The 22,482-nt window shown below is 35.1% G+C and overlaps 1 protein-coding gene across 4 annotated transcripts in view; it reads right to left on the reverse strand.

Annotated features, from left to right (window-relative positions):
- DACH1 (dachshund family transcription factor 1) overlaps window positions 1-22,482 on the reverse strand; it is a 364,095-nt gene that overhangs the window by 9,892 nt on the left and 331,721 nt on the right. For 2 of the 4 annotated variants that reach the window (XM_042805983.1, XM_042805981.1), the window contains one exon: window positions 21,175-21,241. The exons of the other annotated variants lie outside the window; for them this stretch is intronic. In XM_042805983.1, the coding sequence (XP_042661917.1) occupies window positions 21,219-21,241 (23 nt within the window). In that variant the 3' untranslated portion in view covers window positions 21,175-21,218. The remainder of the gene's footprint in view (window positions 1-21,174; window positions 21,242-22,482) is intronic. 4 annotated transcript variants of the gene reach the window in all.

The raw sequence follows: 22,482 nt of genomic DNA on the forward strand, positions 1-22,482 counted from the left end.
AATGACCCTTGTTCTCATCTGTGTGCTAAAACAGAATAACAGCCCAATGCGAAACATGAAGAAATAGTTACATGCAGAATAGGAAGAAATGAGGCTGTAAAATAGATGGATTGCACAGTAGCAAGCTTATGGAAAATCTATTAAGGATGCATGGGATGTCAAAACATATGCAATATAAGCTTGCTGCTTTTAGGTATTTTGTATGAAAGCAAGCTTATGGAAGACAATGGCACCAAGCAATCAGCTCCAGAACAACAGTCAATGTGACAGAAACCAAACCAGAAGTCATGCCCAAGTCATGTCGCAACAACCTCATACAACACTACAGGCTTGGGGAAGAGTGGCTGGAAAGCTGTCCACTGGAAAAGGACCTGGGGGTGTTGGTCACCAGCCAGCTGAATATGAGCCAGCAGTGTGCTCAGGTGGACGAGACGGCCAACAGCATCCTGTCTTGTATCGGAAAAAATGTGGCCAGAGGTCTAGGGAAGTGATTGTCCCCCTGCACTCGGCACTGGTGAGGCCGCACCTCGAATACTGGTTCAGTTTGGGGCCATTCACTACAGGAAAGACATTGAGGTGCTGGAGTGTGTCCAAAGAAGGGCAACAGAGCTGGTGAAGGGCCCAGAGCACAAGTGCTGTGAGGAGTGGCTGAGAGAACTGGGGTTGTTTAGCTTGGAGAAAAGGCTGAGGGGAGACCTTATTGCACTTTACAACTACCTGAAATGAGGTTGTAGTGAGATGGGTGTTGGTCTCTTCTCCCAAGTAACAAGGGATGGGACAAGTGGAAATGGCCTCAAGTTGCACCAGGGGAGATTTAGATTGAATATTAAGAAAAATTTCTTCACCAAAAGGGTTGTCAAGCATTGGAACAGGCTGCACAGGGAAGAGATTGAGTCATCATCCCTGGAGGTATTTAAAAGATGCGTAGATCTGGCGCTTAGGAACGTGTTTTAGTGGTGGATTTAGCAGTGCTAGGTTAACAGTTAGACTCAATGATCTTAAGGGTCTTTTTCAACCTAAATGATTCTGTGATTCTAAATGAGCAATGAACTCAAGTCACACATAATCCTTATTACCACATAGAAATATGAATAGATCTTAGTGAAGTTCCCAGGGCTTAGCATGAGTGACACAACTACAAAACTGACAAAAAAAAAAAAAAGCCAGCTCACGTTAAATATGAGGAAGACTTCAAGCTGAAATATGTATATGGAGTGTAACCTCATTGTTAGCTATGAAGTAGTAACAATGTATTGTGAAGTATTGTTAGCTAGAAGTAGTACTTAAGCAAAATGCTTTTGTTCCTATAAGGAATGAAAAATACTAGCATTTTAAATTACAAGGGAACTCTGTTTCTGTGACAAGTGCTTATTCTGGCCCAGGTAGAACTAGTTTCAATTTAGAATTCAAACTAGTTCCCCGAACTGACTGTATACTTCTATCTTGAGCATATCTTCATAGATGCATTTAGGTACTGCGGTGACAAGCCAACCTTTCCCATTCCCTCTCAGTGGTAACATAATTTCAGGCCGGTACTTCAAAATTATTATTCTGCCCTCCCAGGAAAAACTCAATTAGCCTTAGGGCCAGGTGGTTTGAATTTGGCACCACTCTGTGTCTTTTCCAATAGAGATTCCTCAGAAAAAACAGCATGTCATGACAGACTGTGTCCTGGATGCACCCCACTACAGAAATCCCAGACCATATGGAAGCAGCATGCTTTCCCAGAGAGAACTTAGCACTATGGTCCATCATCAAATAGTAAGCAAAAGAAAAGAGAATGGCTAAATTAAAACACAGAGCAGTCTTAACCAGTGAGTCTGGGATCAAGTCACTATCTTGGAGTCAGAAGCAATGACCTGTGCAAAATATCTGAAGTGTAAAATTTTCTTGCTTGGAAGTGTGATTTTGTCAAGACAGAGGAAATGAAAAATGTTACTTCATGGTTGCTTTTTCTCTCTCCCTCTTCTTTTTTTTTTTTTTTTTTCCCCCTAGCTTTCCACTTACACTGTTTATTTTCAGCAGCGACATATTAACGGCATGGTGGAAGTCACTTGCAGAAACTCCCGTGGAACAGTTCTTAGGATGCTGGTTACCCATACTCAAGGTGAATTTAAACTGGAATAATTTCAGAACAGGCTACTAGTATAATACAAGGAATAGAGTCCACAACATGAAAATAAAATTACTGATATGCTTAACATAGAAAAGCAACTGATTATTCCTTGTATATGAGTTAAATAGTAAAAAGAGACACAAACCAACTTTGTTTTATATTGCGGGAACTCAGTTAAGGCATAGCTTTCCAAAATGATGCATTAAAATGGTCTTTAAGATGGTATTTGTGATAAGATAGCCTGGAAATGCAGATTTTAAAGCCCGTCTAGTCTTATCCTTAATGCTATGTCATTTTAGTAGGAAGAGAGGCAAGAACTGATATTCTGTATATCCTGAATACATTTATTGAATATCTGGTCTGGTAAAACAGACTTGGCTACAAAGCTAATTTTAGCTGGAAAATCTAAGAGAGTCACAGGTTTTGCAAGAATACAAAAAAACCTACAGGGAAATCTTAGTTGTTAATTCCTAAAATTAGGACTGTTTTGTGCACTGAATGTTTAAGATCAAACTCTGGAACTATTGTTCATTTGGAACTGGAATATAACTGATTTTTACAAGCTTTAATATTTTTTTAGCATTTCAATATTTTAGCACTGGGATCCAGATTGTTAGGATGGCATAGTTACTGCAGTGATAGTAACTGTGATTGTCATAACAAATTTGATGATAAGGTTGAAAATGGAACTGATCCTCCAGTCAGTTATACCACTTTTATGATGCTTCCAGTATTTCCAAGAAGCCAAGGAGTCTGATCCAACCACAATATTTTTATGTTCAATTCATCACTGTGCAAACACACTGTTCTCTCTTCAATAGCTAAGAGTGTATATCTCTGAGTCACAGTGTAAAGCTAAAAATGAGAGCAAATTATTGCTGCTTTTTATTTTATGTTTGTATTCAATATTGCTTGATTACTTGAAAGGACTTGTAGCCAGCATATTGCAGTATGAAACAATATCATGAAAAATACATGTCTTTAATGCAAGGGTTGCACCGACAGTTTGTCACAGGCAAAATCTGCAGAATCAACAGACTAAATAAACAAGTCAAATCTTGAATTATATAATATAGCACTGTATGTTTTTAACAATCTCTATTCTAATCTCATGCACATAAACCAGCACTGTAAATTTTTTGGTCCTGACTTCATAATGCTTTGTTTCCAAGGCCAGTCATAGCACTTTGTGATCCATCCTTTCTAATGTCCATGACAAAACACACTATTATGCTATTGCTGCTTTTCCTAAACTATTAGAGGCTGCATCACTTTTAAAAAATAATGTTGACAAGAATATAATAGAAAAAATGTTCCTTTTACCGTTACTGATACACACTTTGTGTTTCTCAATTAGGAAAAACAAAATGACATCACATTATCATTATATATGCTGCTGTCTCCCAGGATGTCCTTCAGGTGTTATGGAACCTTACAATGACCAAAATACTTCCTGTGAAGGGTTGAAAAGCTAAAGATTTCTTTTTAAAGCTAGCAGTCTATTCTATAAAATAGATTTTCCTTTTTACAAGCCAGCTGGCAGTTCACTGGAAGAATACTTATTATAGATATATGCTGACAGCAGATTTTAGCTCTAGATGGAACGTGATGCTGGCTAAGTATTCCTTCCAAATGTGTTAATTTTAGTTCCACTTCCTTTATACTTACTTTTCTTAGTTGATTTATTTTATTTTTTTTCATTTCATAGGAACTTGAGATACTAACAGAGATGGGTCATGTTCCAAATCAAATCCATGGGAAAGCTGAATGCTTGAATTATGCATAGACTAAATTGTTTTTTGTTATCGGTCTTAATTATATCATTATAAAAATAACCACTGCTAGAAAACACTATTTTTAGAATTAAAATAGATTTGGCATAGTAATCGGTTGCTCTGCTGGTTTACAATAAGACATTTATGTGAATGCTACAGACATTAGGAATTTGATTATCTTAAAATACTACAAATATTTCCTATTTTTGAAGAACATAAAAATGTTTTGTCTTTTTTTTTTTTTTTTTTTTTTTCAACATACTGTCAATGAGAGAAAGGACAAAAACTAAAATTTTTGGTCACTTTAAAATTAAACCATCAGACTCTCAGCTAGTTTAAATTAACATAGCTTTATTGATGGCAAGGGTATCTTTTTTTTTTTTTTTTTCTTTTTTTTTAAACTGACATAAGAGCAATAGATAGAACAATTGAGTTGGAGTGATATTTTAGGAAGGTGGTTGTCTTCTTAACACTATCCAAAGTGCTGCCTGCCCAATACAATCTTGCTATATAGTTTTATTTACATTTTAATTCTGCTTGTTTGCCTCTTGAATATATTAAGTGAATGTTGAAGTCTTGTTCTTTTTAATGGTACTTCTGACCCCACAGTTAGTTTAGAATTATAAAAGAGAGACTAATTCACCAATCACCAATTACACCAAAATGCTGCCATTCAGTAGTATACCAATTTTGACCTAACACAGAATAATTGAGGTAATTCGGTCTATTAAATTTTACTCATATAAAAATCCAGGCAGTCTGCCTTTACAGAGAGTTATGGCTATCAAGTATTTCCTTATTAAATTCCATAAAATATTTTTCCAACTATTTTCCTGTACTAGATTTGAAACTAATTATAACTAGTTGATAATAGCTGTAAATTGATGTATCTTGCATTGACTTTGTTTTCCACTTTTTAATGCCTGGGATTCTGATCAATCACCAAAGAAAATATAAAAGCAGACATTAATAATGTAACTGAACTTCTATTTTGCCTTTCATCTGAGACCCAGAATACTTTATAAACATTAATTAAGTGTCACAACACTCTTGTAAAATACCAAATCATTGGTGCTGCCATAAAGAAATCAGTAGATAAAGACTGCATAAAGATTTGGTTCTGGCTTAAGGCACTGGTTAAAAATGTGCTGAAGCATGCAAAATGAGCTATTCCTTTACCATATCATTCAATAGCAAAGCATCAGACCTAAAGCACATAAACAACCCAAACATATGTGAAACTGACATTATCCACTTGATTCTTTGTTCACTGCAAAATGTGAAATGAGCAAAGACAGTGACTCCTTAGCATATACTTTTTGTGACTGTCTCACATGCTACATTTATTCTTTGCAGTTAGACTGTCTTGGAGTATAATTACATTCCCTGCTATAGAATGGATTCATTGTATGGAAACGAAATTTCCATAAACAACACCAAAACCAAACCAAACCAGAACAGAAAGAAAAAAAGAATATTTTCTCACCTCCAGAAACCAAATTCAGCTTTTCTGCAATGTGAGTTTACTGAATTTGTTTGTAGAGGTCTGCATCAACATACTGCAGTTATGCTCCTTCCATAGACAAAGGAGAAATATAGGCACCTACTTAATGATGAACTGTACTGTAGATGTTTCTCTCCTATCCCTCCACAGAGAGTAGAGGGTGACAAGCACCGATGTAGATGTCTACACTGTAGACTTCTACACTTCATCAGGTTAATTCCAGCCCATATCTTGTTTGCAAGCAAAACTACATTTAAATGGAGAAACATTTACTAGTTGTCCATTACAAATTATCAATGATACAGTAACACAGTTCCAGTAATATAATTCAACTCTATTAGTAATATGATACCATTTTCCCTTCTAGAGTTCTGTGGTACTTCATCTACCTCTTTTTCTATCTCTCAATTTTATGTCCATTTTTGTTCTTACTTCAGAGTTCTTGGAATGCTTCTTTAGTCTCTTGTTTCATGCCTTGTGCCTCCCATCGTAGCATCCAATTGGAAAAAATGGGTATTTTAAAGCTTCGGGATTAATGCAGAATTCAAGTTATCCTTTCTACATTTGAGGGTCATGCTTTATGCAACTTTCAGAACTGTACTGTATGGAAACGTTACAGAATTATACCAAGCAGAACAGGAATTGTCAGGCATGGATATTTTTCCAGAAGTGATGTACAATTACTCATTTCCAGTATCAGTAGTTGCAAGAAGTGACTGAAATGCAGCTGCTCATAGTGTGTTTACTGTCACAAGTGATGTTGGAATTCTGAGGCAAGCAAAAAGGAAAATACACAACAGATGAGATTCATCACATTAACCACAGACACCTGCACTGTAGATAGCTATGTTTGAGCCAGTTTTGTAGACTCCCTTTATAATCAGTCAAGAAACTTGGAAGTTATGATTCATTTTCTTCAAAGGAAGAGACGTGTCTATTACTCTTCATTGACGTTAATAGGAGTCCAGCCAAATAGCTCAGATAAAGACATCTACCCCACAAATGTGTGAAGTGAAACATATCCCTCCCACTGATATTTTTGGGTATTTTATAGATAATTACATTGCCTCAGCAGCTATTCCACACCTTCATAATACACAGCAATATCTATACTGCCATTTTGGTATCAGCAAAGTTCCACTGTATCTTAACAGTTGAAAAAATTATAGGATAATGTAGTAAAGAATATGAGACTATACAATCTTGATAGCTTAAACATCCCATTTCTGAAATTCATTTATACAATGAGTGCTGTGTCTTAAAGCACTCTTAAACAGCTCCTACTTTTCTGTCTCTGCAGGGCTGGCTTTCTAAGGAATTGCATGTCTAAACTGAATTCAAACACATTAAGATTTGAATTCAGTTTAAATCCTTGTTCAAAGATTTAAGCATATGCAGGTGTATTGAAAATTAGTACAAATCCCATCCTGCTGTTTCATTGTGCACATATAGTTTCTTTGTATTCTAAATCCCCAATCATTTCCCTATTTCAAGTATACTTTTATAAAATTCCAATAATATTGTACTTATCTTTGAAGAAAAAGAAATTCCATTTCACAAATCTTACTATGTACAGTGTTAACATTCTGTAGAGAAGCTATTTTATTTCAACTATACTTTGCTATTCTTTCTCCACAGACACTATTTCCAACAATATTAAGTAGCTGATGCGTTACCTTGGGATTCTAGGTGGTACCCTTTCTAAGTAATAGCCTTCACCTTTGTCCCCAAAAAACTAATCATTGTCCTCTTACACCTATTCTTTTTACAAAACTAGTTTTCTGCAAAGTACTCAATTCCTTTTCATCTCCTCACACTTTCATATTCAAATTTTGCACAGAACTTTAATATTGATTTTTTTTAGACTGCATATTCTTATTCTGGACGTCTATCTATTTTGGATACTGTCTCGAAGTTGCTGATCATGGCAACCTGTCATTTGACTACGTCCTCTGCCACTACTGTCCTTCGTAACTGTTACTGTCACCAGTCTTATGCCAATTCAGTCATTAAATGCCAAGCAGTATCTCACAAACTGGCTTTGACTCAACTGTTAGTCTAGTAGAGTATAAACTAATCCCATTTCACGTACAAACTTCTGCAGTATTTTAAAATTTAATCTACAATTGTAGTCTATTTTTCTATATGTAATATCTGCTTTATAAAAGCTGTTATATATCACAGGTTGACAATAATAAAAAATACCAAAATGTTTACCTTGTCATCCTTACTTGAAAAATTAAAAAAAAAAAAAATCATCAATTAACATTAAAATGAGGTAATTTAAAACCCCTTGAAAACTTTTGGTATAGTGAAAAGGGTTTCTCAAATTTTAAATGTTGCTGTAGTCACAATGACACAGAATGTGCAATAATGTGTTTGTTTTTCAGATACTGTTGGTCTGAAGAGATTTTTTTGTATACTTCAATTATAAAAACATTTAAAACATACAAACTTGTGCAATTTTTATTTTAATGAAGATGAGAAGTTCATTAACGAAGATAAATATTTCATTAGATGTTAAATAAAACAAAGAGATTTTTTGGCTTCTCTCAGCACAAAATTCCTTTGAAAGATTAATTAATACATGCAAATTATGCAAATTAGACCCATGCAAATATTTTATGAAGACAATTAAGGGAACCATTAATTACTGCTTTTTTTGCTTCAGTGAGATTCATTCATTTAATTTTAATTTCACTTTAACTGTTTTGATGTATAATCTTGCAGCTAAGAACTTTATCTTTCCTAGTGGGTCACTTAAACTTATAAATTTCATCAAGTGAGCAGCAACAGAAATCTGTAAAGATATTCTCTGGGCTATGTTTAGTATCAAGAGAAATTTTTGACACAATGCACTCCTAGAAACTGCAAAACTGGAAGGGAATGTGAGCTCATTCTTGGACAAGGTTCAACTGCTGGAAAAGCAATTAATTTGCTTTGGCTGTGCTAATATAGGGGAATTAGAAAGTGTGACACAAGACAAATAGAAATAATTAGTTCTCCAAAATGATGTTCTCATTAATATGGTTTGAACAGTAGAAATAAAAAACATTATTGTGGCATGTCTGCATTCTGTCCCTAGCCACAGGAGGTAGAAAAATGCAAGACACAGCATTTTTTCACCTTTGTAGTTTATATAGTTGTGGCATTTATTTTTATTTTTTATTGTAGGTTTTAAGAAAAGCAAATTGTGGACCTGATCCTCTTATCTAAAACCTGCACTTGCATAGAAAGCATGAGGGATCTGTAGGTTTTTAGACTGTTTTCTTCCTGCAGAAATATGAAGATATAAATATAACTGACTAGGCTTTTCACAATAATACACTCAAGTTCCTAAATTGAAACTTTGATTTCAAAATTGTTCATTTAAGTCACATTTTATTATATGCAATACACAAGGTATAATATGTTTATTCTGTTGTTTAAGCTACTATAGCAAAAGATTGCTCTATCAAAAGAGTTTATTATTTTCTCTCCAAATCAGATAACATCAAAGAAGTTTTCTTTTTCTATAAGGTGAATACACATGCATGCATTTGACAAAGTATACGGAGGTAGATTTTCAGTTGCTCTCATTCTTAACACTTAAACCAATACAAACCAGGTTTTCTACAAGCAGTGAAAATCACTAGCTGGTACTCTTCACAAAAACAGGCTGCTAGAAGTGAGCTGTTGCTCACTTATGCTCCAAATTTCTTAACCTTCTAGCTTGTTGCAGAATGAAAGGTAATGTAACTTTATGCAGCCCCCTCAAAATATTAAATATTTTTTCCCCCCTGCAGGTGATATGCCTTCCAGCTCTTTGCCAAGTTCCAATTGAAGGAATGTCCCTTTGAAAGTTTCGCTGTGTACATATCTTTTATATGGAATCAGATATTTAAGTACAATGATTTTATTTAATTTATTTCTTATTTCAGTTAGGTATCAAATCTACAACATCTGACAGAAATTGAGTTTTTCTCTTTAAATATGAGGGGAGAGGAAATGTGGCCATGACTAGCTTGATGTTTTCTCACAGATGATTACTACCATTAAGAAAATTCTCAAGTGCAATTACCACAGAAGTTTAGTAAAAATATCCAAGAAAATTTCTAGAACAAACATTTTAATAATTCTGTATAAACAGAATCCTGTCTTCAGGGTCATTTTTGATAAGAGAAAATGTAATGAAGGACTTTAAGTTAAAGCCTATGAAACTTTCCTATTCTCTGAATAGTCATTTATTCTTTAACAACATGGATATAATACTTCCATGTTACCAATTTGGTATGAATGTGTTAGTTAAACATACAGATGAATGACCATAATACTTGCAAAATCCTGGGAAGTACCTTCTTCCTTGACCATCAATTCTGTTGCTAGTCATCTTCTTTTGCAAACTTTTATTAAATGTGGCTGTCTTTAATGATTTCTTCCTAGCCAAATCTTAGAACTAGCTCCTCATATCCTAACTCCTAGACTTTTCTAGACTAGCCTTTGATAAAAGGGTTTTGGTATTCATATATTGTTCTCCCGTTGTTAAGATCTTGCTTACTCTCCATCCACATGACTAATTTCTTTCTCAATTTGATCTTTTTGGCTTCTTCCTCAACTTTCTGTTTTAGTTTCTCAGGGCTCCGATCTTCCTCCCACTTCCTCCCACTCCATGCTTCATATCTGAGTAGTCCAATCCACAAACAGAAATTCAGCCACCACATCCATGTTGACAATTGACATAACCCTTAGTACTCCAGGTCTATTTCCTTCTGTCTGACCTAAAACCTCAGCCTGCTTTTCTGATACTCTGTGTGAATGTTTAGCTGCTCTGACAACCTCAGGTTGTGAAAACAGAGCTGTTAATCATTCACCCCTTCAGATTCCTCTTCCTCTTCCCCACTACTACTACTCTTAATCACTACTATTAAACACACTTTTCATCTTGTCTGTCAGTGAAGTTCAAAATCAAGGTATCCTGTTTGTTTGTTACTCCTGACTCTTCATTACAACATAATGTACAAATTTCTCCTCATAAAAAGTCTCTGCCCCTCATTTTCCTATTCACCTCTCTAGCTGTAAATTCATACACTGTTCCCCCTCACATCTTGCCTACTGAAACTTACTTCTGTCTGAGTTGTATAAACAAATTCATATGGCAAAAATATTTTCCTAGTCTGCCTCTTTGAAATGTCACTCCATTTTAATTCCTTCACTGGCTCTTCCCTTTTAACAACTGGAAAGACAGTACTTGAAAGGTTTTGCCTTACCCTTCACCTTGTGTGTTACTCCTCATCAAAATGCTTCAAATTGGAGTGATGCTTCCAAACAGGCATCCTCACAGTTTTTTCCCCTATTGTTTTCCACAGTTAAAAAGACCCTTATGAAACGTTCACAAGACTAACTCATGACAGCAAGGCCTGAGATCAGGAATGGTTCCTGAATCAGGAATGTGATCAGGAATACAGGTTCATAAATGCATATAAGTTCTCACATAAATCAAAGAAGTCATTTACCAGCACAGTCACTAACATCTCACCGTCATCATCTCATCTCAAAAAATATTTGTGTAAAGCTTTAAGGGAAATGACATTACCTGGCTATTCTCCTTTACTAACTTTTGTTTACCTTGACCATGAATGGGGGCAGTAATTTCAAAAATATTTTATACGATATAGGTAAGAATGATCAGATCAAAAGATTTAATGAACATTATTGCACCATTGCTGGTGCAAGATGGGTTTACCTCATAGAAGAAATGCACTGAACACTCTTCCACATAAATGATTGGCAATTCCTTTCCTTCTTGCTTTTGCCATAGCATACTTGGGGACAGATTTGCAATTGATGACTCAGGTTTAACTAAATGTTACAACTTTGTGTATTTGATCAGAACACTGAAAGCAAAGCATGTAGTAATGCATGCATACTTAGTCTTCAGCTCCTGAAGTACAGAAAGCTGATACGGGTTTATCTTCACTTGTATAAGCAGAAAAGTATAGCAGGTATTGAACCTGTATGTATACCAGGAAGCTGAAGAAAGAAATTCAGTGGAGCTTTCAGGATAGGAAGCTGTCAGAACCATAAATTAAATAATCCATTCTCCATTACTTTAGCTTCAAAACTTTTAGATGTCATTATGCAAGGTATTTTAACCAAACTGGTTATGCTTATGTAGAAGTAACAGCATCTAGAGTTTATGTCAGGTCTTCTTTACAAAAACTGAACACATAGAGTCAACTTGATATGTGAGTGGTAATCATATCAAATCAAGTAATAATCAAATAATGCTAGGCAACATAAGTTGTGTTTTCAAAGCTGTGTCTAACAAAGTCTTGAAAAGACTTATACCAGGTGCACTTTGTCATTACGCTGATATTCACAGAGGTTAGCCATCAGTCTGAGCAAGTGAAGAGCAAGCACGGATGACGTATTACATGTATCCTTTTAGCATGAAGTTCTGGGACATAAATCCTACCATCAATATTCAAGTGGATAAATTCCATCTAGTTTTCCATATGTCTATCAAGGAGAGAGCATGAAGGAACATATAAAAGGGAGGGCAAAAACATGAAGGGCAGAATGAAAATTTTAGCTCTTGCAAGATTTAAGTTTAGTCTCTGACCTACCACTGATTTCCAACATATCCATGATCAAGCTCCTTAGCCCCTCTATGATATAAAGATAATTGCTTTTTTCTGCATCACAGGAGTATTTCCTGATGTGAAGATTAAATCCATTAAAGATTGCAAACTTGTTCAGATATTACAATGATAACATCTCTTCTAGCTTTCCAGTTACTCCTGATTTAGCTCAAAACAATTTATCTGAGACACATCACAAGGCTGCAAACTGGAATTGGTTAAATAATTAAATAAATAAATAAATATATGTTTACTAAAACTTACGTTCATGCAGAAACATTATAATAAATGAAACTACATTACAGAAATTTAAGAGACTATTTTGGGACTAGCTAGTTTGGTAGATTTATGAAATTAGTGTTTTCTCATGAATAATCTGTCCTTAAACAGTTTCTCGGGACTATTATGAACAAATATGCTTTCCTTTACCTTGATGCCTTGATTTTGTTTTCTGTTTCAATATACATATTTACACTAGCAATTGAAAGAATTATACATGCTGATTAAATGAATTCTGTTGAATATCTACTGAAGACCAACTTAATTTCTTTAGCTATTTCTTCCTACGATTACTCTTGCAAGCTTCATGGTGAAACTGAAATTATTTTTTTTTTTCTAAACGGAAAAAAAGGAAGCACATATGCAAAGATTTTAATATTGAATGTAGAGATTGAAGGCAAAGATGTTTCAAAGAACAGAGAAAGTAGAAGAATATTCTAAGGCATATTAACAAAGTTCTGGACTGGCATATCCAGAGTCAGGTCTCTACTTCTGGCCAAAGGGCTGCTATCTGAGTCACATAGGGTAAAAAATATCAGGTATTTTTAGAAGTCAGTGAGTTTGGGCTTCCTTAAAAAACGCAAACCAACCACAACTTTTTTTCCATATCTCACATTTTCATATCTCAGTCAAATGCTATGTAAATCATAAGCTAGTCCACAGATAACAGGAGAGCAAGATCTAGGGAAATTATCCCATGAATGTTTGTGTGTTTTCACTAAAAATGTTAGAAGAGTGTCATAGGCTTTCCCTTTGGAAATAATGTAGTAATAAATATCTTTTAATTCAAAATATATAAGTAGATATAAATTTTCATTTAATATGACTCAATTCAAGAACGTAGTACATACAAAGGTGTTCTAAATAAGCAAAAAGGGCTTGATTCAACATCTGCTATGATTTGAGTCAGCCTTCCATATCCTGTGTGGCTTCCAGCTGCTGCTCCAGAAAGGCCTGGATCTTCCATAGGCATGATTAACCTTTTGTAGATGTCTAGATGCCCTGGAGCATCTCAAATGGCACTAGTCATCTACTTGTGGACAACCAAATCACTTTTTAAATAATGTAAGAATTAATGCTAAGATAAGAACATCTTAACTTTTATCTGAAAATCTATTTTCAGAGTTGCAGACATAAAGGGATGAGATGGGAAAATGATAATGACCTTCCTTGTCAGATTAGCTCACATGACTTGTTAAGAAATTTTCTTTTCTTCTTCAATGTAGGTGGTGGCTGACAGTCAAAAAGCCAGTGAACAAAATGGCCACTGTTGGTATTTAATGTTTTAGATCTGACTGAACTTGAAATTAAAAATTTGAAATATAATCTGAATTTGATGTTTATTTTTACCAACCCAATCTGTAATACCTTTCAGGAAGGAGACTTGGATCTTCTTGTCTAAAAGATTCCCTCCTATGTGTGCCAAGTGGATAAGGTAACTTACCAGCAACTAGTTTATACTAGTAGTTCTCTAAAGCACAGTACTTTTAGCAGAACTGAAAATTATTAGTTACTTTGGCATAAGAGTTGTCTCCCTCATGCTTCACACTACAAGTCACAACAAGGGAAGCAAAACTATTAGAAAAATCTCAAGCCAGTAAATATTTTGAGGTCTGTTGACGGTGAAGTCTGAATGATTTCCTAGAATGCAACACTAATATTGACAGATGAAGTTCCTTTATAAGGGGATGATACACAAACATCAAACATTTTTTAATCTCTATAGTAGTTTAAAAACCAAAAGCCAAGAAACAATCTTCTTTATGACATACATTACAGCTGACATGATGTCACTTTCCAGCACGTGTCTAGAAAGTAGTAAATGTGGTTGAGTGAAAAAAAAAAAAAAAAAAGGAGAAACAGAGACAGCTCTCTACACAGTGTAGAGGCAAATACTGATAAACAGTTTACAGTCAGCCTCAACCAACGTAAAGAGGCACAGAATTATAGTTCAGTTGTGAATGAACTAGAAAACTGCTTTGTTTGTATCTGTTTCATGGTAGGCTATAGAAACACCATTTCAATGAAATGATGTTGTTGTTGTTCTAATCAATTTTGCATCCTGGTTTAAAAAATAAAGTGTTTTAGTTCTTTCTCTAGAAGAGAAAAAGTGCTTTGTTTTTCAGCTGATAAGACTATGCTAGAAATGTGTGTTACCAGCCTGTTCAGGTTGCAGTTACCTTCTGAGTGAGAAGATGAAAGGAACAGAGCACTTATGGGAAACATAAATAGGTAGGATTGTGGCTTGCAGTGCTCATTTTTCCCAGGTAGCAAGACAACTAGGATGACCTCGGAAATCTGCTAGGTAAGAATTTATCCACCTTATCCTTCTCTATTTGAATAATTTGAAAAAGTAGGAGAGAGGGAAGAAAAGATGAATGAAAATTAAACAAGTCAAAACAATTCTATATAAAGTCTTAATAGCCTCTTTGATGCACAATGTGTTTTATTTAACATTCTTATTGTCCTGAATTTTCCCACTTGACTCTGTTCATGCTTAGTCATTAATTTTACACAGTTGCTCAAAAAGTGTACTAAAGTACCATGTTGGGAGAAAGCCTCTGATTGATTAATCATTTATCTCAGTAGAAAAGCAATGAACATATTTGATATTCAGCAGCTTCATATATATATAGCTATAAAATGAGATGTAAATTGAAAGAGATAGCAATTTCAATGAAAATGTGGAAAAGTTTATGTAAGAATATAAGTGTTGAATGACAGGGCTCTATAAGAATACTTTGCAACATATATGTATCTGTTTATTAACTCTATGCCCTTCTTTTGCTTTTTGGGTGATAGATAACAGGATTATGTACCTTAAAGGTTAAAGGTGTAGCTAACAATGACCTATGAACACTATGAAACAATCATCTATTTACAGGTTACTGCCTGCAATCAATAGCACCTTCTGTTTAAGTTAATCAATGTTGTCTTCAATTGATTAGCTTGGGTTGAAAACCTGCCAAAGTGCTGGATGCCTGGGCAGGGGGATAGGGAACATACTTACTACTGTTTGGTTTCCATGCACTAGAAGATAATTTCACTATTTATTCATGGTCAAGGAAATACAAAGCAAAATAAGTCTTTAATGTATGTTTCCTCATTGAGTATTCAAATTTCAGTGGTGAAAGACAAACTAGCAAGAGATGTCATAAAAGTTTAATATACAATCTCTATTTAAAATCTCAACTATACTGGATTGTCTGCCAAGCCAAAAAATCAGTAAAACAAATATCTTTAAAACTTGTGAGCTGGTAGAGCTAGTAAGGCTTATGTTTCTTAGGGGAAATAAAATAAAATATTTACATTAGAGTACACAGAGAAAGCTAGCTCTTTTTAAAATGTATAAAAAATAGAGAACCTATTTTCAGAGATATACCTTTTGCAACAGGAATGAAATTCAAGGTGGCACACACAGATTAATGTTATTATTTATTATTATGTATATAATTTCATTGAAGTGCATAGCACTGTACAGTTGAATAATAAATGCATGACCCTGACATTAATACAAGGCGTTACACACTGCAGTCAAAATGCACCTGAAGTTTAAGGCACTAATTGGAAGGAAAATGAAGCATTATAAGTATGCGCTACTGCAAATACGAACAATGTTTAACCAGCAAATATTTCAGGAAGACTGCACAAAAATAAAATAGAATCAGGTGGACTAACCAAAGGGATTTGGCAAAGCAGCTCCACTAAATGTCACTGAGGTTTAGACACTAATCTTCTAACAAGTTCCCGCTTTTAACACCACCACTAGATCTGAAACTATTTTTTACTGAGCATAAGACAAAAGAGAAGAGCAAAGCTCAAAACAGACAACCCTTCAGCTTCTAGAATTGAACAGTGCATGTACATACGTTTTCATCAATGCACCAGTTTGTTTGACAAACTCTGGCATGCAAAGGATCAATAACAAGACAGCAGACATCACTCCCTAGTGGGTCACTACAACAGCTTTGCTCCATTCTGTTGTCTTTTTCACACTTTTCTGTTAGCTCAGATCACTACTCTTACCTAGAGGTGCCAGAATAACCCTAACGAGGGCAATCACATTACAGAGACGATCCTGTCTTATGTCTGCAGTTAACCAAAGCTGTAGAGATGGAAACTAGTTGTCTTATTGAACTTCAGAATACTCAAGAATGGAAAGCTTAAGGAAGAAACCTGATCATCAGACAGGTAAAAAGTAAAATGCAAAATCTAGCTGTCAGATTGCTGAAAGTTACACTTTCACAAGACATGGTCTTTCACAAACCAGACAGGCCTTTTTGCTGTTTGTTGACTCGTAAACTGGAAAAGACCTTTCACTGAAAAATTAAATGGAAATCACTAGGTACTTCTTTTTTTTTTTTTTTTTTTTTTTTTAAACCTGGTCTAATGGAATACCAGGCTAAATGGCCTAAAAATCACAGAAAAGTTCACCTCCAAAAAAACCCCAGGCCACTGTTTTGTCATTGCTGCTTCACAGAACCTCTTTATATTTCTGTGGGTCTAGAATAGTCAGCTGTTTGTTTCCATAAACAGCCTAGCTAAGTAGCAGATGTTTCCTTGGGCAGTTATTCAATATATCTAGAAAAAAAAAATCCCTTTGCCTTCCAGGCTTCTGACAGCTTTGTTTCCAGCTCCTGACTTCTTTTCCCTGCTGAAATGTTCAACCTTTACAGCAGGCCTGCACAACAGGTGGGCCGTGGGTCTCTTGCAGCTTGAAAAACCATTTGTTTGGCCCATCAGCTGCTGAGAAGCATCATGTACTGTTTGATTTGCCCAGCTGCCAAGAGGCAGCCACAAGATGGCCAGCAGAAAATGCATATCTCCTAGGCTTGTAACTGATCCTTCAGGATGCATCTATCTCCTAGTCAGCCACCTGGTCAACCAGCAGACACACAGCTCCAGATTCATACACACACAGGCCAAAGAAGTGGCGAAATAAGAAAGACTTTGGATATTCAGAAGTATTATTTGGCAGGGGGGAGTTTGAAACAGAGGTGGAAGGAAAATAGGAAACCAACAATACAAGGGAGGTGGAAACAGTGTTGAAATGGGTCGGCAGAGAAGAAGTATTCACAGGGGAAAGTGAAAATGTATTTTCATCCTGAAAATGACCTGATAAATCCATTTGAGAATCCTGGCTCGATACTAAACCCGAGTATCTTTCTGCCAGAAGCCCCATGCAATAATAAATGAGTAACAACAAATCCATAGTATGTACTATGCAGCAATAAAAATTAAATAACTGATAAGGAAGTGTCAACTGAATAAATATGCATAATTTACAAGCTGATATATGTGTATCTATATAGAATTATTTAACATTTCTAAGGTGTTTTAATGAGAAAATAGGTAAGAAAAAACTTGGTAAGTTGTATAAAGAATAAGGTGCTTTTCTTTTCTTGGGTTTAAAAAATTAATACTGTAGAGAATACATGACCATAGGTTTACATGGTATTATACAGATGGATGACCTCATATTTGAAGAGCTATGGGAGCAAATGGAATTGCTTTTGATTAAGAGGAAGGGGGACACAGAGAGGAACAGACAGAAATGCAAAGATAGGAGATAGAAGCCCTGAGAGAAAGATGCAATTATTGAAGGGACTTTAAAGAAGGATAATGGGTAAAAGAAATGGACTTGATGCTGGTCATCACAGTCAATATCATGGGCAAAATAAATGAAGGAAAGACTAAAGAAAAGACAATTTAGTTAAATGTGCTGCAGAGAAAACTGATGTCCCCAGAAAATAAATAGATGTTCTGTCATTTGAGGATATTGAAAACTATTTTTAAAAAATCATTAGTTAATTTCAGAGGAGTCTTGTACTGGAAAATGCGTCCTATCTATGATTAGCAGCCAACAGTAATCTTCTCTAAGTCTACAAACATTAGCTCATATAAAATTTAGGATTTAGAGAAATGAGGACAAGAAGTTTGATGCAGTTGGAATTGGAAATAAAGACAGAAAATGTGACTAGGGGGAGTGACTGAGACTGGTTAAACACATAGATAGAAACACAGTAACCAGGGCACTGGAAGACATTGTGAAAGGGAGCTAGTAAAAAGAAATGGTTGGCTGACAATAACTGAGACTGAAGGCGAGGGATGGGGTGATTTGGACCGACTAGACAAGAACACGACCCACTGGTTGAGAATAGAAGGAAAGACGGGGGATAGAACACAGAACGGGCAAGAAAGTCAGGTAAAGTCATGTGAAGTCTCTTAGAGGGAGAAAACTTGACAAGTAACTGGATATCTGGCATGTGGATAGAGCATTATGAGCCAATATCTGGAGAATTCTGGATCTTGATTAACAAGAATATTAGATGTAAGAAGTTAAAATTAGAGGCTGGAACTATGACTGGATATAAACAGAAACTTGTATTGAAAGGTGGGACAAAAAAAGAGGCAAGAAGAAGATTATAAAATTTGGAAATGGATTAGGACAGAGAAAAAGGCCAGAGATTAGGAAGAAACAGGGATAAGAAATCTTGATGGAGACATTGTTAAAGGTGATACAGGTTGCAAGAAAAATTAAAGGAAGACTCTGTGCCTAAGAACATGAAAAGTATCCCAAGATTGTTGTTATTTATCTCAATATCTGTAAAACCCACATGGCAAAATGGTCATTCCTTAGACCACACTGCTCATATGTAACAAGGTATTACAGTTTATCAGTTACTTTATTAGTGTTATCTCTGTGAATCTAAAGATTCAAGTTCATAAGGCTCACAGATGTCATTTCACAGAGAAACTTATGACTTTGTAGTTTACTTGTTAAAAAGAAAACCCTAGGAAATGGTTACCTAGGACATCATTCAAATGGTGAAGCAAAATACTCAACTGTTAGAAAATGACAAAATTAAGACTTAACATATGAATGAAACTGAGATAATCATTCACACCTCTTCTGTAAAGCATGATGTCTAATGATGAAAGTATTATATAAAAAACAGGTATTATATAAAGCATAAGAACACACACTGAGCACTGAAGATAAAGAAAATATTGGATAGATATCCATTTGTTCAACTACATCCTTGTCCCCTGTACTGAATGAGACAGGCTACTGTGAAAAATACAGTGTCTAATCATATAATTAAAGATTATATCATGATGCATACACAAAGACAGTTGAACAAAGGTGCGGAAGACAACCTTAATTCTACCATTTCCTAATTTTGGAATGCTTGACTTTACAGCCTTGATAATGCCCTTTTCCAATAAAGTTTTTGATCTCACAGGAAATATCATCACACATTTCCACATGCTTTTGTCCAGAATTTATACATCAGAAATGGAATCATGAGCATAAGCTTCACAGAACCACCAGAAGTTCCTTTTCAGTGTGGAAGTCCTTCAGATAGCTATCTTTCAAAAACAAATACAGCCAGAAAGAATCAAGGACTATTGTTTGCTGAGATTATTACACTGCTTTTGCTTGTTGAAAAATAGATTAAACAAGTTTCAAACCAACATCGAGAACAATTTAGGTTAGGTTTTTATACAAATGACTGAAGCTGTATCAGAGCAATTTTTATTAATGTTTAGGGCAGCTGCAGGGCAGCTTTCCCCTAGTACTTAGGCCGAAAAATACACACATTAGGTTCTTGGTGTGGCCAAAGTTAAATCATAGTTTATTTCTCACTTTTCTCAGTAGACTTCAAAGGCCTTACAAATGACTTCACACAGGACTATGCAGACACTGTGCTGAGATGCAGTTGCTTTCTTTTTCTATTCCTGAATTGGCTCAACATTTACATTTTCTGCCTTTTCCTTTCTGGGAGGGAAAAAGAGAAATGACCCTGGAAGGTTTTATGTGCATGATAGCTGAGTGGCTCTTTTTTGTACCTCAGGAAAGCGTAGTCTGAAGCCATTTAGTATTACACTTAACTGTGCTGTTAATATGAGCCTACAGAAGAGGTGGAGAACTAGGAAAAGGCAAGAAGAAACAATCAGTGGAAAGGGCTTAGAAAGCATAAGTTCATTTTGCTAAGGGACAGGGAGAGTAAAATATCCAACTGATTTGGAGAAAGGCTGATAATGTGCTAGAAGGAAAAAAAGTATCTGCAGCAGGATAAAGAATTGAGGTATGAAACTTTGATTGATGGACAAATGGAACAAAATCTGTGCTAGAGGAGAATGCGTAGTTAAGGAAAACTTTGAGAACAGACAAAGTGCAAAGGGTGTCTTGGAACACAAACAGATATTTGGGGAAAAAAAAAAAAGGCTTGAGATTTCATGGGAACTGAACAGGGTGAGAAGACTATCAGCAGAAAATGGTGGAGCTGGTTTCAGAAGCAGCTGGAATAATGGTTTGTAGACATTGGAAATTAATTGGAAGGAAGAATTAAAGGTACAGGATGAGGCAATTGCTAGAAAATAGGAAAGAAATTGATAAGACAAAGAAAATAATAGCCTGAGAGAGAAAAAATTTGGTTAAGCTTCCTGTTGTCATCAGGATAGCTGTGGGAGAAAAGCACAAACCAATTTGGGAGTGATGTTGGAAAAGGAGGACATGACAGGCACACCATATGAAAAGAAGAGGTAAAGGGGAAGACAGTGCAGAAGTAGAACATTCTTAGAGAAGTTTAGATAATGCATAAAGGAAGTGTGTTTAGGTGGAATATAGATGAATGTACAGGACTTGGGAGGAAAACTACTGGGAGACAGACAATTGGAAATGTTGGATTTATAGAGGAAAAGAAAAATTAATAATGTAGTCAGAAAAATACATGGTAAATAACCAGATGGGGAAGAAAAGGTCAATGGAAATAAGAAAGTAAGAGCGGCAGTAAATGTCATTGTTCTAGTGCTTAGTAAGAGGTCTGGTAACAAAACAGTATATAAAAGTCAAACATTATCTTTGCATGGTACCTTTTTGTGTGGGATGAGGGGGTCTTGGGAAACCGGATTGGGAGCTAGGCATAGGCATCTAGTGAACCTACAATATGTATGGAGAAGAGGATAATCTGCTTTATTGTTATTTTAAACAGAAGCAAGAAAGAAAACATTTAAAACCAGTGTCTACACCAGTTCCTAATAACTTAGTATCTGTTTGTATCTGTTAAAAAATATGACACCCATAACTGGGTTATTTATTATGATTATTGTTAGCATTTTATGGATACCCCAGCAAACTGTTATCTATCCAGTATTTAAAAATACCCAAACCCAGCCCTAAGATATCCTGTATTGCTTCTTTTTATAGTCTCATATTCAAATTTCTTTTTATTATATCTCTCATTTTACAAAAGACTTTACATGAACTAAAAGTGAATCTGAATGAGTGCTACATGATGAAAAATAGAACAGAACATAACCCTATTATTGACAAATGCAATTATCTTCTATGCTTAAATTAGTCCGATTACTTACTCACAAAAATGATAGTTAAAAATATGAACATTAAATATAACTTCCAGCTGACACACATCCTTTTATTTATAATAAATGATAAAATCTTTATTTTTAAATATGATTTCCTTGTGTAATATTTTCTTTAATGCTGAAATTACACTTGATATTCCAATTATTTCACTTCCCCACAGAATGCTGCAGCGTTCCTACTTTTGTTTGCTTATTTACAGAACTGCATAGCATGCTTAATATAGTAAGTTAAAAAAAAATTAATGATTGTGGATAAAGACAAAATTACTCAGACATGCCTAGATACTGAGATACAGATATATTTCTGAGAGGAATAAGAAAGGTATAAGTATTTCCCTAAGTATTTTTTTCCCAGAACCTGAAACATGAAAGAGATAGTATGATATTCTTTATTATGGAATATATTGTATATTCTATATAATTATTATTCTTTTGTACATACCAGACTATAGAGAATATCACGTACAGATAAAATGTCAGAACATAATTGAAATTTTGCAAAATTGGAAATACATGGTCTTTGTTGCCCTGATGAAAATTTTAAAATGTTGGAAAAATCCCAGTTTCACCCATTAGAAAGCTTCTATAGAGTTTTGCAGCTAAATTCTCCAAGGATCCCATCTGTACTAAGCATGCTTTATCCTAATGCTGCAGGAATGAAGCAGTTCTTTCCCTGCAACTCTCTTTCCTCATTCTTGCAAACAATTGCCATGCTAAATACTGAGATAAGAACAAAGAAATTGTCTTTGCTTTTCTTTCAGTGCTGCTCTCCATGATATCCAGACAGAAGAAACA

The sequence above is a fragment of the Tyto alba genome, unplaced genomic scaffold (genome assembly GCF_018691265.1).
Source record: "Tyto alba isolate M040663 unplaced genomic scaffold, T.alba_DEE_v4.0 Super-Scaffold_45, whole genome shotgun sequence".
Lineage (NCBI taxonomy): Eukaryota > Metazoa > Chordata > Aves > Strigiformes > Tytonidae > Tyto > Tyto alba.